Source organism: Dendrobates tinctorius, unplaced genomic scaffold (genome assembly GCF_039654945.1).
Source record: "Dendrobates tinctorius isolate UK_male_01 unplaced genomic scaffold, ASM3965494v1 ptg000205l, whole genome shotgun sequence".
Classification (NCBI taxonomy): domain Eukaryota; kingdom Metazoa; phylum Chordata; class Amphibia; order Anura; family Dendrobatidae; genus Dendrobates; species Dendrobates tinctorius.
The window spans coordinates 2,613,210-2,629,600 of NW_027361872.1; the positions used below are offsets into that span (position 1 = coordinate 2,613,210).

General features: G+C 42.9%; 1 protein-coding gene across 2 annotated transcripts in view; it reads left to right on the forward strand.

The window, feature by feature from the left end:
- Window positions 1–16,391, forward strand: part of MSH2 (mutS homolog 2) — a 194,231-nt gene that overhangs the window by 143,039 nt on the left and 34,801 nt on the right. For both annotated transcript variants that reach the window (XM_073554007.1, XM_073554008.1), the window contains one exon: window positions 15,234–15,406. In XM_073554007.1, the coding sequence (XP_073410108.1) occupies window positions 15,234–15,406 (173 nt within the window). The remainder of the gene's footprint in view (window positions 1–15,233; window positions 15,407–16,391) is intronic.

Sequence of the window (16,391 nt, forward strand, 5' to 3'; positions counted from 1 at the left end):
TAAAAAAATAAAAACAAAGAAAAAGCTTCTTTTTTTTTCCTTCCACTTTTTTAGTCCTACTAGGAAACATGACCTTAAATGAGTCTGATCACTCCTGTAATATACTTCAATACTTCTATATTGCAGCGTATTATGCCTGTCAGCATAACTCTGACAGTTGGTCTATTAGACTCCGCTTTGGCAGCACGGTGGCTCAGTGGTTAGCACTGTTGCTTTGAGGTACTGGGGCCCTGAGCTCAAATCCCACCAAGGACAACATTTCCAAGCATTTTGTATGTTTGAATGGGTTTTCTCTGTGTTTCCTCCCACACTTCAAAGACATACTGATGGAGAATCTAGATTGTGAGCCCCAATGGGGACAGCGATGATGTCTGTAAAGCGCTGTGGAATTAATGGCGCTATAGAAGCAAGTAAAATAAATATAGACTAGGATAGCACCCCTGAAGGCCATTGTTTGCACCCCACCCGCACACTCTCAGTGTATCTGCCCTGCCATATGTGTGTGGGGAGAGGAGGGAGGGTTGTATGACAGAGGGAGGTAAGGGGATAAACTGTAGAATCGGTGATCTCATTGCTTTGCTCTGTTTTAGCTATGCATGTAAGGAAGTGCATTCTTCCAATCCACATAATGAATTTATCTGTCTTGTGATCCAAAAAATGAAGGAAAAAGATTGAAATCACAGGCAAAGCCAATTACCTACTAATTTTATCACGACAACTTATAGTGTGATTCACTAATGTGTGTGTCCTATGTACCTGACAACAACTGGGCATGCTTCTGATAAGACGGCAAGTAGTGTCCTGACAAAACATTTCCTGAATACGGATTAGTTGCATTCAGGGCTGTGGAGTCCGTAAGCTAAACCTGCGACTCCGAGTCCTCAATTTCCCTTACACCGACTCCGACTCCCACATATATTGCTTATATTTAAGTGAAAAATTTATTGTAGTACAATGTGAACATCAGACATTTAATCATTTTTGTGGTACAATAATCAAGATATTTAGATAGAACATAATATATATTTATTGGAATACAACTTTAGAACACAAACTGTAATAAATTGTAAATATGTAATACACTATGTAATATCGATTACATATATATATATATATATGTATATAGAGAGAGAGAGAGAGAGTTAGTGTGTGTGTGTATGTGTATACAGTGGGGAAAAAAAGTATTTAGTCAGTCAGCAATAGTGCAAGTTCCACCACTTAAAAAGATGAGAGGCGTCTGTAATTTACATCATAGGTAGACCTCAACTATGGGAGACAAACTGAGAAAAAAAAATCCAGAAAATCACATTGTCTGTTTTTTTTTCATTTTATTTGCATATTATGGTGGAAAATAAGTATTTGGTCAGAAAGAAGCAATCAAGATTTCTGGCTCTCACAGACCTGTAACTTCTTCTTTAAGAGTCTCCTCTTTCCTCCACTCATTACCTGTAGTAATGGCACCTGTTTAAACTTGTTATCAGTATAAAAAGACACCTGTGCACACCCATAAACAGTCTGACTCCAAACTCCTCTATGGTGAAGACCAAAGAGCTGTCAAAGGACACCAGAAACAAAATTGTAGCCCTGCACCAGGCTGGGAAGACTGAATCTGCAATAGCCAACCAGCTTGGAGTGAAGAAATCAACTGTGGGAGCAATAATTAGAAAATGGAAGACATACAAGACCACTGATAATCTCCCTCGATCTGGTGCTCCACGCAAAATCCCACCCCATGGGGTCAGAATGATCACAAGAACAGTAAGCAAAAATCCCAGAACCACGCGGGGGGACCTAGTGAATGAACTGCAGAGAGCTGGGACCAATGTAACAAGGCCTACCATAAGTAACACACTACGCCACCATGGACTCAGATCCTGCAGTGCCAGACGTGTCCCACTGCTTAAGCCTGTACATGTCCGGGCCCGTCTGAAGTTTGCTAGAGAGCATTTGGATGATCCAGAGGAGTTTTGGGAGAATGTCCTATGGTCTGATGAAACCAAACTGGAACTGTTTGGTAGAAACACAACTTGTCGTGTTTGGAGGAAAAAGAATACTGAGTTGCATCCATCAAACACCATACCTACTGTAAAGCATGGTGGTGGAAACATCATGCTTTGGGGCTGTTTCACTGCAAAGGGGCCAGGACGACTGATCCGGGTACATGAAAGAATGAATGGGGCCATGTATCGTGAGATTTTGAGTGCAAACCTCCTTCCATCAGCAAGGGCATTGAAGATGAAACGTGGCTGGGTCTTTCAACATGACAATGATCCAAAGCACACCGCCAGGGCAACGAAGGAGTGGCTTCGTAAGAAGCATTTCAAGGTCCTGGAGTGGCCTAGCCAGTCTCCAGATCTCAACCCTATAGAAAACCTTTGGAGGGAGTTGAAAGTCCGTGTTGCCAAGCGAAAAGCCAAAAACATCACTGCTCTAGAGGAGATCTGCATGGAGGAATGGGCCAACATACCAACAACAGTGTGTGGCAACCTTGTGAAGACTTACAGAAAACGTTTGACCTCTGTCATTGCCAACAAAGGATATATCACAAAGTATTGAGATGAAATTTTGTTTCTGACCAAATACTTATTTTCCACCATAATATGCAAATAAAATGAAAAAAAAAAACAGACAATGTGATTTTCTGGATTTTTTTTTCTCAGTTTGTCTCCCATAGTTGAGGTCTACCTATGATGTAAATTACAGACGCCTCTCATCTTTTTAAGTGGTGGAACTTGCACTATTGCTGACTGACTAAATACTTTTTTTCCCCACTGTATGTATATATATATATATATATATATATATATATATATACACTGTATTTTTCGGACCATAAGACACACTTTTTTCCCCAAAAATTTCAGGGGAAAGTGGGGGGTGCGTCTTGTGGTCGCAATATACTCACCTCCGGGGCTCTGCGGGGCGGTGGTGGCGGCGGGCTGTCCTCCGGTGCAGGGGCGGTGGATCCGCCGGCATTTCCTCCAAGCCCGGAGGCCCCCTGCACATCCGCTTGCGGGACGAGATCTGAACCTGCGCATGCGCCGTCCCCGGACCGGCGGCCATCTTCCCGGCGTCCATGTTCCCAGAGGCCACCGCACCATGGCGGCGGCCAGCAAGGGATGTGCAGGGGGCCTCTGGGCTTGGAGGAAATGCCGGCGGAGCCGCAGCCCCTGCACCGGAGCACAGCCCGCCGCCACCACTGCCCCGCAGAGGCCCACCTGCCCCAGCACAACTGCCCCAGCCTCAGGACAGCTGCCCCAGCAAAGCTACCCCAGCCTCAGGACAGCTGCCTCACGACAGCTGCCCCAGCCTCAGGACAGCTGCCTCAGGACAGCTGCCCCAGCCTCAGGATAGCTGCCCCAGCACAGCTGCCCCAGCCTCAGGACAGCTGCCCCAGCACAGCTGCCCCTGCCCCAGTGCAGCTGCCCCAGCACAACCAACCTGCCCCAGCACAGAGCCGCCACCGCACGAGCCTGGACCACTGAATGACCCCTGTGACTACTCCTCCACCTGTGCCGGATCCCTTCCCAGGTAAGCTGAATTCGGACTGTAAGACGGACCCCCATTTGACACATTATTTTTTTCCCTATTTTCCTTCTGAAAATTGGGGTGCGTCTTATGGTCCGGTGCGTCTTATAGTCCGAAAAATACGGTATATATAAATCAAGAAATAAATCAAGAAAAAAGGGCAGCACTACCAAAATAATACAGCAGGTGCAAAACCTATTCAGCAGTGTCCAAACAGCCAAAATGACAAAAGGAAAAAAAATAGCTTGACAAAGACGGGTCACCGTTGAAACGTTGCCCTCTATGTAATAAACTATGTAAGTGGCAAAAGACAGTTTTCAACAAAAACATACTAAATAACATTTGTGCAGTCTATGAATTTGTTGTAAGAAATAGAATTGCCTCCATCAGATCCTCCTTCATAGATGACCTCAAATCTGACCTAATAATTTTAAGGCCAGAGAACAACCTCCCTACAGTAACTTGGGTTGGCGGTAAAGCCGTAACCACATGGGCAACATCTCTAACAATTTCCAAGTATAAAGGAATTGCCTCATGCACAGTCAGTTTGGATGAACGGTTGAATTTTTCTATTTCTTTGAGAGCAAGTGAAACATTTTGCTGAAATCTGGTCAATCTGCTTGCTATAGGAGACGGAGTGAAATCTTTTTCCTTGCGGCAACGCTTTGCCTGCTCCATGTCATCCAAATACTTGTCAAAGTCAAACTCCTCATCTGATGAGGATGAAGATATGGCAGCAGTAGCACTGTCAGAACCCAAGTCCTCTTGCGCCTGGCAGTCCTCCTGTAAGCCACTCATCCCAACTGCTACCTCAGTCATAGCTTCTTTTCCTTTAGTAAGCTGTTGATCATCAAGCAATATATGATGACTTGGGTCCACATAAACAGCTGCCAGAAAAATTTTATTTTCCAATAGCTGTGTCTCTCTCCGTTTCATTGAAGCAGAAATGCCATCTGCGATTAAACCTCCTCTTTGGGACAGGCAAAATAGCAAGTTCTTCCACTCCCTTAGGAAAATGCCAGGAGTTAAATTCTCAGTTTGTAATTTTTTAGTCACGGTAAATAGGTGATTAACCCCTTCACCCCCAAGGGTGGTTTGCACGTTCATGACCGGGCCAATTTTTACAATTCTGACCACTGTACCTTTATGAGGTCATAACTCTCAAACGCTTCCATGGATCCCGGTGATTCTGACATTGTTTTCTCGTGACATATTGTACTTCATGATAGTGGTAAAATTTCATTCAAATAACTTGCGTTTATTTGTGAGAAAAACGGAAATTTGGCGAAAATTTTGAAAATTTCGCAATTTTCCAACTTTGAATTTTTATGCCCTTAAATCACAGAGATACGGCACACAAAAAACTTGATAAGTAACATTTCCCACATGTTTACTTTACATCAGCACAATTTTGGAACCAAAATTTTTTTTTGTTAGGAAGTTATAAGGGTTAAAAGTTGACCAGCGATTTCTCATTTTTACAACACCATTTTATTTTTAGGACCACATCACATTTGAAGCCACTTTGAGGGGTCTATATGATAGAAAATACCCAAAAGTGACACCATTCTAAAAACTGCACCCCTTAAGGTGCTCAAAACCACATTCAAGAAGTTTATTAACCCTTTAGGTGCGTCACAGGAATTTTTTTGAATATTTAAAAAAAAATGAACATCTAACTTTTTTTCATAAAAAAAATACTTCAGGTTCAATTTTTTTTATTTTACCAAGGGTAACAGGAGAAATTGAACTGCAAAAGTTATTGTGCAATTTGTCCTGAGTACGCAGATACCCGATATGTGGGGGGGAACGACTGTTTCGGCGCATGGCAGAGCTCAGAATGGAAGGAGCGCCGTTTGACTTTTTCAATGCAAAATTGGCTGGAATTCAGATTGGACGCCATGTCACGTTTGGAGAGTCCCTGATGTACCTAAACAGTGGAAACCCCCTACAAGTGACCCCATTTTGGAAACTAGACCCCCCAAGGAACTTATCTAGATATGTGGTGAGAACTTTGAACCCACAAGGGCTTTACAGAGGTTTATAACGTACAGCGGTACAATTAAAAAATCATATTTTTTCCACAAAAATGATCTTTTCACCCCAATTTTTATTTTCCCAAGGGTAGCAGGACCCTAAAAGTTATTGTGCAATTTGTCCTGAGTACGCTGATACCCCACATGTGGGGGTAAACCACTATTTGGGCGCATGGCAGAGCTCGGAAGGGAAGCAGCGCCATTTGACGTTTTTGGCTGGAATTGAGATCGGACACCATGTCGCGTTTGGAAAACCCCTGATGTACCAAAACAGTGGAAACCCCCCACAAATGACACCATTTTGGAAACTAGACCCCCTAAGGAACTTATCTAGATGTGTGGTGAGAACTTTGAACCCCCATGGGCTTCACAGAAGTTTATAACATAAAGCCATACAATTAAAAAATCATATTTTTTCCACAAAAATGATCTTTTCACCCTCAATTCTTATTTTTCCAAAGGTAACAGGACCCTAAAAGTTATTGTGCAATTTGTCCTGAGTACGCTGATACCCCACATGTGGGGGTAAACCACTATTTGGGCGCATGGCAGAGCTCGGAAGGGAAGCAGCGCCATTTGACGTTTTTGGCTGGAATTGAGATCGGACACCATGTCGCGTTTGGAAAACTCCTGATGTACCAAAACAGTGTAACCCCCCCACAAATGACACCATTTTGGAAACTAGACCCCCTAAGGAACTTATCTAGATGTGTGGTGAGCACTTTGACCCCCCCAGTGCTTCACAGAAGTTTACAACGCCCGGGCGTGAAAATAAAAAATTCGTATTTTTTCCACAAACATGATCTTTTAGTCACCATTTTTTTATTTTCCCAAGGGTACCAGGAGAAATTGGACCCCAAAAGTTGTTGTCCAATTTGTCCTGAGTATGCTGATACCCCATATGTGGGAGAAAACTACTGTATGGGCACACGTCGGGGCTCGGAAGGGAAGTAGTGACGTTTTGGAATGCAGACTTTGATGGAATGGTCTGCGGGTGTCATGTTGCCTTTGGAGAGCCCCTAATGTACCTAAACAGTGGAAACCCCCCACAAATGACACCATTTTGTAAACTAGACCCCCCAAGGAACTTATCTAGATGTGTGGTGAGCACTTTGACCCCCCCAGTGCTTCACAGAAGTTTACAACGCCCGGGCGTGAAAATAAAAAATTCGTATTTTTTCCACAAACATGATCTTTTAGTCACCATTTTTTTATTTTCCCAAGGGTACCAGGAGAAATTGGACCCCAAAAGTTGTTGTCCAATTTGTCCTGAGTACGCTGCTACCCCATATGTGGGAGAAAACTACTGTATGGGCACACGTCGGGGCTCGGAAGGGAAGTAGTGACGTTTTGGAATGCAGACTTTGATGGAATGGTCTGCGGGTGTCATGTTGCCTTTGGAGAGCCCCTAATGTACCTAAACAGTGGAAACCCCCCACAAATGACACCATTTTGTAAACTAGACCCCCCAAGGAACTTATCTAGATGTGTGGTGAGCACTTTGACCCCCCCAGTGCTTCACAGAAGTTTACAACGCCCGGGCGTGAAAATAAAAAATTCGTATTTTTTCCACAAACATGATCTTTTAGTCACCATTTTTTTATTTTCCCAAGGGTACCAGGAGAAATTGGACCCCAAAAGTTGTTGTCCAATTTGTCCTGAGTACGCTGCTACCCCATATGTGGGAGAAAACTACTGTATGGGCACACGTCGGGGCTCGGAAGGGAAGTAGTGACGTTTTGGAATGCAGACTTTGATGGAATGGTCTGCGGGTGTCATGTGCGTTTGGAGAGCCCCTGATGTACCTAAACTATTGAAACTCCCCACAAGTGACCCCATTTTGGACACTAGACCCCCCACGGAACTTATCTAGATGTGTGGTGAGCACTTTGAACCCCCAAGTGCTTCACAGAAGTTTATAACACTCGGACGTGAAAATAAAAAAATCATTTTTTTCCACAAAAATGATATTTTTGCCCCCAATTTTTTATTTTCCTAAGGGTAACAGGAGAAATTGGACCCCAAAAATTGTTTTGCAATTTGTCCTGAGTAGGCTGCTACCCTACATGTGGGGGTAAAACACTGTTTGGGCGCATAGCAGAGCTTGGAAGGGAAGGAGCACCATTTGGCTTTTTCAACTCAGAATTGGCTGGAATTGAGATCAGACGCCATGTTGCATTTGGAGAGCCCCTGATGTGCCCAAACAGTGGAAACCCCCAATTCTAACTCCAACCCGAACCCCAACACGCCCCTAACCCTAGCCCTAGCCCTAGCCCTAACCCTAGCCCTAACCCTAGCCCTAACCCTACCCCAACCCTACCCCAACACACCCCTAGCCCTAACCCTAGCCCTAACCCTAATGGAAAAATGGAAATAAATACATTTTTTTTATTTTATTATTTTTCCCTAACTAAGGGGGTGATAACGGGGGGTTTGATTTACTATTTATGGCGGTTTTTATGTTTGGCGGCTGTCGCACGCTAAAAGACGCTTTTTATTGTAAAAATAGTTTTTGCATCACCACATATTGATAGCTATAATTTTTCCTTATTTTGACCCACAGAGTCATGTGAGGTCTTATTTTTTGCGGGACGAGTTGACGTTTTTATTGGTACCATTTTCGGGCACGTGAAATTTTTTGATCGCTTTTTATTCCGATTTTTGGGACGCAGAATGAACAAAAACCAGCGTTTCATGAATTTCTTTTGGGGGGGGTGCGTTTACACCGTTCCGCGTGTGGTAAAATTGATAAAGCGGTTTTATTCTTCGGGTCAGTACGGTTACAGCGATACCTCATTTAGGTCGTTTTTTTATGTTTTTGTCGGTTTTATGCAATGAAAACTATTTTATATAAAAAATAATTATTTTTGCATCGCTTTATTCTGCGAGTTATAACTTTTTTATTTTTTCGCTGATGATGCTGTGTGGTGGCTCGTTTTTTGCGGGACAAAATGACGTTTTCAGCGGTACCATGGATATTTATATGCGTCTTTTTGATCGCGCGTTATTGCACTTTTTGTTTGGCGGTATGATAATAAATCATTATTTTTTGCTTCGTTTTTTATTTTTATTTTTTAAGGGGTTCGCTAAAGGGGTTAACTAATGGGACAGTTTTATAGGGCGGGTCGTTACGGACGCGGTGATACCTAATATGTGTACTTTTATTGCTTTTTTTTTTTATTATTTTCAAAAAATGAATTTATTGGGGAATATTTTTTTTTTTTACTACTAATTTATTTGGCGATTTTTTTAAATTTATTTTTACACTTTTTTTTAATTTTTTTTTTACTTTATTACATAGTCCCAGGTGGGACATCACTGTCCTGTGACAGATCGCTGATCTGTCACATCACAGATCACTGTGACAGATCAGCAATCTGTCACAGGCAGTGCACAAGGCTTCCTCATGCCTGCGCTTTGCAGGCACTGAGGAAGCCAGCTTCCCCAGGCCCCCGAAGGCCCCCGTCGCCATCTTGGATTCGGGGGCCTGGAGGAAAGGAGCCCCCCGCAGCAGCGCTGCACATTGCGCTGCCGTGGGGGGCTCAGGGAAGCACGGAGGGAGCCCCCTCCCTGCCGATGCTTCCCTTTAACTCCCGGTACACCGCGATCGCGTTTGATCGCGGTGTGCAAGGGGTTAACGTGTCGGGGGCGGTCCGTGACCGCCCCTGACACATTGTGCCGGGTGTCAGCTGTGATAATCAGCTGACACCTGGCCGCGATCAGCGGCGCTCACCACGTGGGCGCCGCTGATCGCGGTAGACGTACTATCCCGTCCCCGGTCATACGGGCCCGGGTACCGTGGACGGGATAGTACGTCTCATGTCAGGAAGGGGTTAAGCAATTCCTTTAATTCAGCCACCTGTATCCATTGACCTTCATTTAGGGGTTACCTGAGGGTTCGTCATATCTATAAGAAACGGTTGTAGTTCAAGCAATCGCTCAATCATTAAATAAGTGGTGCCCCACCGAGTGGCTTGATCAACAATAGCCCCTTTCCCAGCACGTCTCTTCAAGATGGAATCAATTTTAGGGGTTCTGGCGGCAATAACCAATTTCCTCACTTTTCCAATCAGATTTCCAGCATGTCCCTCTTGCAGACTATAGGCCCCGTCACAACCAGCGATGTCGCCAGCGAGATCGCTGATTTTGTGACGCCACAGAGATATCGCTGTGTGTAACATGGATCAGCGACCGGCCCCCCTGCCGGGTATCGCTGATCGCGCTCGAACGTCCTGGGCCGTTTTTGATCGTTGGTCTCCTGCTGGCCAGCGCGCATCGCTGCGTGTGGCAGCGAGAGACCAGCGATCAGCGACGCTGGTTTCCAAGTTAAACAGCGCTAAGAGCCCCACGCGGCTCTTAGATACCCGCTGTTTACATTGGAAACCAGCTTGCTCACTGGTCCTGATCGCTGGAGGGGCTGTCTGTGACTGCTTACCAGCGATCAGCTAATGATGTCCCAGCGATCCCATCCACGTCGGATCATTGGTGGGATCGCTGGGACATTGATACGTGTAACGGGGCCTTATCTCTTATTGCCAGCTGCAGCGTGTGCACAACACAGCGTATGTAACATAGTAACATAGTTATTAAGGTTGAAGGGAGACTTTAAGTCCATCTAGTTCAACCCATATCCTATCCTAACTTGCCCTAACATGTTGATCCAGAGGAAGGCAAAAAACCCCATGTGGCAACAGTAAGCTTCACATTGGGGAAAAAAATTCCTTCCCGACTCCACATACGGCAATCAGACTAGCTCCCTGGATCAACGCAATATTAAGGAGACTAGTGTATATACCCTGTAATATTATACTTTTCAAGAAAGGCATCCAGTCCCTTCTTAAATTTTAGTAGTGAATCACTCATTACAACATCATATGGCAGAGAGTTCCATAGTCTCACTGTTCTTACAGTAAAGAATCCGCGTCTGTGAGTATGCTTAAACCTTCTTTCCTCCAGACGTAGAGGATGCCCCCTTGTCCCCGTCACAGGTCTAAGAGTAAAAAGATCATTAGAAAGGTCTTTGTATTGTCCCCACATATATTTATACATTGTAATAAGATCACCCCTAAGCCTTCGATTCTCCAAACTAAATAACCCCAAGTGTAATAACCTGTCTTGGTATTGCAGACCCCCTAGTTCCCTAATAACCTTGGTCGCTCTTCTCTGCACCCGCTCCAGTTCAGCTATGTCTTTCTTATACACCGGAGACCAGAACTGTATACAGTATTCTAAGTGTGGTCGCACTAGTGACTTATATAGAGGTAAAATTATGTTCTCCTCATGAGCATCTATGCCTCTTTTAATGCATCCCATTATTTTATTTGCCTTTGCAGCAGCTGCTTGACTCTGGCCACTAAATGTGAGTTTGTCGTCCACCCATACACCCAGGTCTTTTTCAGTGACTGTTTTGCCCAGTGTTTTACAATTAAGCACATAATTATACAACTTGTTCGTTCTACCCAAGTGCATGACCTTACATTTATCCCCATTAAAGCTCATTTGCCATTTATCAGCCCAAGCTTCTAGTTTACATAAATCCTCCTGTAATATAAAATTGTCCTCCTCTGTATTAATTACCCTGCAGAGTTTAGTGTCATCTGCAAATATTGAAATTCTACTCTATGCCCCCTACAAGGTCATTAATAAATATGTTAAAAAGAAGTGGGCCCAAAACTGACCCCTGTGGTACCCCACTGCTAACCGTGACCCAGTCCGAGTGTGCTCCATTAATAACCACCCTTTGTTTCCTATCCCTGAGCCAGCTCTTAACCCACCTACACATATTTTCCCCTATCCCCATTGTTCTCATTTTATGTATCAACCTTTTGTGTGGCACCGTATCAAAAGCTTTTGAAAAGTCCATGTACACCACGTCCACTGCATTCCCTTGGTCCAGTCCGGAACTTACCTCTTCATAAAAGCTTATCAGATTAGTCTGACAGGAACGGTCTCTTGTAAACCCATGTTGATATTGGGTCATAAGGTTATTCTTCTCCAGATACTCCAGTATAGTATCTCTTAGAAAACCCTCCAGGATTTTACCCACAGTTGAGGTTAAACTTACTGGCCTATAATTTCCAAGTTCAGTTTTTGTCCCCTTTTTGAATATTGGCACCACATTTGCTATACGCCAGTCCTGTGGTACAGACCCTGTTATTATGGAATCTTTAAAGATTAAAAATAGTGGTCTATCTATGACTGTGCTTAATTCCTGCAGTACTCGGGGGTGTATCCCATCCGGGCCCGGGGATTTGTCAATTTTAGTGATTTGTAGACGCCGCCGTACTTCCTGCTGGGTTAAGCAGGTGACATTTAATGGAGAATTTTTATCCCTGATCATGTTATCCGTCATGGGATTTTCTTGTGTAAATACTGTTGAAAAAAAGTCATTTAGCATATTGGCTTTTTCCTCATCCTCATCCACCATTTCACCCAGACTATTTTTAAGGGGACCAACACTATCATTTTTTAGCTTCTTACTAGTTATGTAGTTAAAGAATATTTTGGGATTATTTTTACTTTCTCTGGCAATGAGTCTCTCTGTCTCAATCTTTGCTGTCTTGATTTGCTTTTTACAGAATTTATTTAATCTTCTGTATTTATTTAATGCCTCATCACTACCTACTTGCTTTAATTCTCTATATGCTTTATTTTTATCTCTTATTGCGCCCCTTACAGCTCTGTTTAGCCATAGTGGTTTCCTCCTATTTCTCGCATATTTATTCCCATACGGTATATATTGTGCACAGGTCCTATTCAGGATGCTAATAAACGTCTCCCATTTTCTTTGTGTATTTTTATGTCTCAGGATATCGTCCCAGTTAATTGCACCAAGATCATCTCTCATCCATTGGAAATTTGCCTTCCTGAAGTTTAGTGTCCTTGTAACCCCTCTACTACACATCTTATTAAAGGATACATGAAAACTTATTAATTTGTGATCACTATTACCCAAGTGACCCTCAACCCTTACATTTGATATGCGGTCTGGCCTGTTGGTTAATATTAGGTCTAGCAGTGCCCCCCCTCTTGTTGGGTCCTGAACCAGTTGTGAAAGGTAATTGTCTCTCATAGTAGTCAAAAACCTATTACCTTTGCTGGAACTGCAGGTTTCGGTTCCCCAATGTATTTCAGGGTAGTTGAAGTCCCCCATAATAATGACTTCTCCTTGAGTCGCTGCTTCATCTATTTGCTTTATGAGGATATTCTCTGTTGCTTCCATTATTTTTGGAGATTTATAACAAACTCCTATCAGTAATTTATTATTTTTCCCCCCTCCCCTTATCTCTACCCACAGGGACTCTACGTTTTCATTAGATTCATATATATTATCACGAAGGATGGGTTTTAAGGATGATTTTACATATAAACACACGCCTCCCCCTCGCTGAATGAATGTGATGAATAGGAAAGTGTTTTGAAGCACCTTCAACAAGATCATCTATTTCTAAAGTTTAATTTTGCTGTTCTTCTGTTGTAATATCTGTTTGTTCCTCAGTTAGATGAACAGCACTGTGGCCTTCCATCTCAAACATACTGAATCCTAAATTTTCTTCTAGCTGTTGTTCATTACTCTCATCAGTTTAATTGTACTTATCATGTTAGAAGCATTGTCCGTTACAATAACAAGAACCTGTTCTTGTGTGAATGTAGCCTTAGATCAGGAATAGAACAGCCATTTATAGGACATTTCATAACTTTCCCAAATTCCTATGAAAAAATATTCTGCACATTCTGCATTGCACTACTGTACCCAATTTATTATATATTTTAGGAGTCGGAGTCGGTCCATTTTATACCGGCTCCGACTCCACGACTTCGACTCCACAGCCCTGGTTGCATTGGTGATCTGGACAGTCATTGCGTGCTTAGTGGTTTTGGATGCACTGATATATAGGGTGGCTCAGTGGTTAGCACTGCAGGCTTGCAATGCTGGGGTCCTGGGTTCAAATCCCACGAAGGACAACATCTGCAAGGCGTTTGTATGGTCTCCCCGTGTTTGCGTTGGTTTCCTCCGGGTTTTCTGGTTTCATCCCACACTCCAAAGACATAGTGATAGGGAATGTAGATTGTGAGCCTTATCGGGGACAGTTCCAATAATGTGTGTAAAGCGCTGTGGAATTAATGGTGCTATTTAAATGAGTAAAATAAAAATAAATGCATAATTTCCCAGAGGTTCCCAATTAGATTCAGATCTGAGGAATGTGGTGGCCACTGGCCAGACAATGGCATCAATGTCTTTTTCATCCTCAGACCACATGAGGCCAGTCATTATCCTGTGCCAAGAGGAACCCACCAGCATAAGGTCTTACATTAGATCTGAAGATCTTCTATAGGAGTCGGTGTACCATTGATTATCACATGGAGGATACTCTATGGATATGGAGACCATCCCTGTCCATCTGACCTTGCTGGATGATGAGGCAGCTAGCATAATGATTGCCACGGCATCTCCAGACTCCTTCACGTCTGTCATTTGTGCTCAGTGTGAACCTCTCATCTGTCAACAGGAGTGTTTTGGAAAATGCCAAATGAAACTGCGCTGTGCTTGGCTGTGATAGGTTCCACTACAGAAAATCAGGCCCTCTTGTTATCCTCATTGAATTGGTTTGTGACCAGTTTGGTTAGAAACCTGCACACCAGTAGTCACTGGAGATCATTTTGTAGGCTGGGCTCCTACTGATCCTCCTCGCACAAAGGAGCAGATACCGATGCTGATGCCCTTCTATAACCCTTTTGTCTCTCATCGTGTATCTGCTTCTTGCAGTTGAGATTGTAATAGGACGCAGCAAACATTCTTGCCGTCTTGAAGGAGGTGGTGGGGGACTACCTGTGCAACCAGAAAGGGCAGCAGGTACCTCCTCATTCTGCCAGTAGTGACAAAGACCCTAGCAACACACAAAACTACAGAAGAGTCAGGAAGGAGAGTGGGGAATAATTTTTGTGGCCAATGCGGTAAAAAAAAAAAAAATCTTGTTTTGAGGGCTGTTTTATTTTTGCCTCTTCTGTGCTCCTGGTGTCACTCTCATTTGTACCAAAGTCGGTGACATTGACTCACAATCACTTCTGCTTACCAACTGGACAGATGTTCCTAAAGTGTCACTGATAAGGGGTTATACCATGATGGGAGATGTTCATTTAATTTTATCAAACTATTTGTCTCTGACTTCCCGTGACCAGATGTGATCAAAACCCCACAGTCCATCAACTATATAGTTGCCGCTGCGGGATACTGCGATCATTTGCATATGGTCCTATGCACAGTACCCCTCTGCAGACACTATACAGATGACAGATTTGTGTTATGTTCTAAAACCGATCACATCCACAACACCAGGAACAGCTGGATCAGTGGAGGTTACCTTTTTTTTTTTTTTCCCCCCAGATGCTGCAAAATCAATTTTTGAAATTGTATTTGTTGCACGCTAATGACTTGTAAAGAGTAATTTAGATGTTAACGTATAGAAAAGCTAAGCTGCCATTTCTTTTTTTCCACCACCCTTTGAGTCCCTTGTGTCAGACAAGCGCATTGCATATGGTGGTTGCTGTTGTCGTTTACTTTCTCACTATGCTATATGAAAGAAGATGGAACAGAGAATGGAGTAGTGATGATATATTGGAGCACCATCTTTTTCGCCTTTTGTAATCTGTCATTTTTTTATTATTCAGGTGTTTGTGACCAGAGCTTTGGGATACATGTGGCGGAGCTGGCTAACTTCCCAAAGCATGTGATTGAGAATGCCAAAGCAAAGGCCTTGGAGTTAGAAGAATTCCAGTTCATCGGAGCCGGAGGGGACCATGAGGATGAACCAGTCTGTAAGAAACGTCACATAGAGAAACAGGTTTGTGGCATGGCTGACATATTAATTTTTTTTTTTTTCCCGAAAGACAGGGATTTTGGTATAGTTTACCTTTAAAATATAATCTGTCAGAAGGAATTCACCCCACCCAACTCTTTATATGCACATGTAGCTCTTTCAAAAACAAGTCCAGCAGTACTTTTACATGGCCGGTCTGTTTCTCCTTTACTTAGAAATCAGCATTTGAATTAATATGTGAGTGAGGCTGAAAAGCTGTGGTAGATCTGAAGCCTCTGTCACTCCAGCTCTAGTCCTCGCTCAGCGGGGAATAGAGCTGGACTGACAGAGGTTTCAGATCTACCGTAGTCCTTCAGCCTCATTTGCATATCAGTTCAAACGTAAATAATAAAATAAAAAAAATATATATATTTTTCGGGTGTGAAAATTTGCTGCCAGATTCACTTTAAGCAACTTTTTATCAGCAATTATTTAGTGTTAAATTGCACCTTTTATTGATTTAGAAAAATACATTTTTATAAAACTATACAGTGTCTGGTGTAAGGGGAAACACTTCTCAAAATACAAAGGAGAAGGCATGCTGGGAGACTTCAGCTCTGAATGCACCTCTAGATTATAATAGACAGTACAAGAGAAGTAATTCAATCTATGACCTGTTATCCAGCTTTTTAAGTTGATTATTTCTATACATATAGGGCAACGTAGAACAGGGGATGAACTTTACAATATATTAGGGGAGGTCTTCGAAGCTACAGTCATATGTAAAAGTTTGGGCACCCCTATTAATATTAACCTTTTTTCTTTATAACAATTTTGGTTTTTGCAACAGGTATTTCAGTTTCATATATCTAATAACTGATGGACTCCGTTATATTTCTGGATTCAAATGAGGTTTATTGTACTAACAGAAAATGTGCAATCTGCATTTAAACAAAATTTGACCGGTGCAAAAGTATGGGCACCCTTATCATTTTCTTGATTTGAACACTCCTAACTACTTTTTACTGAC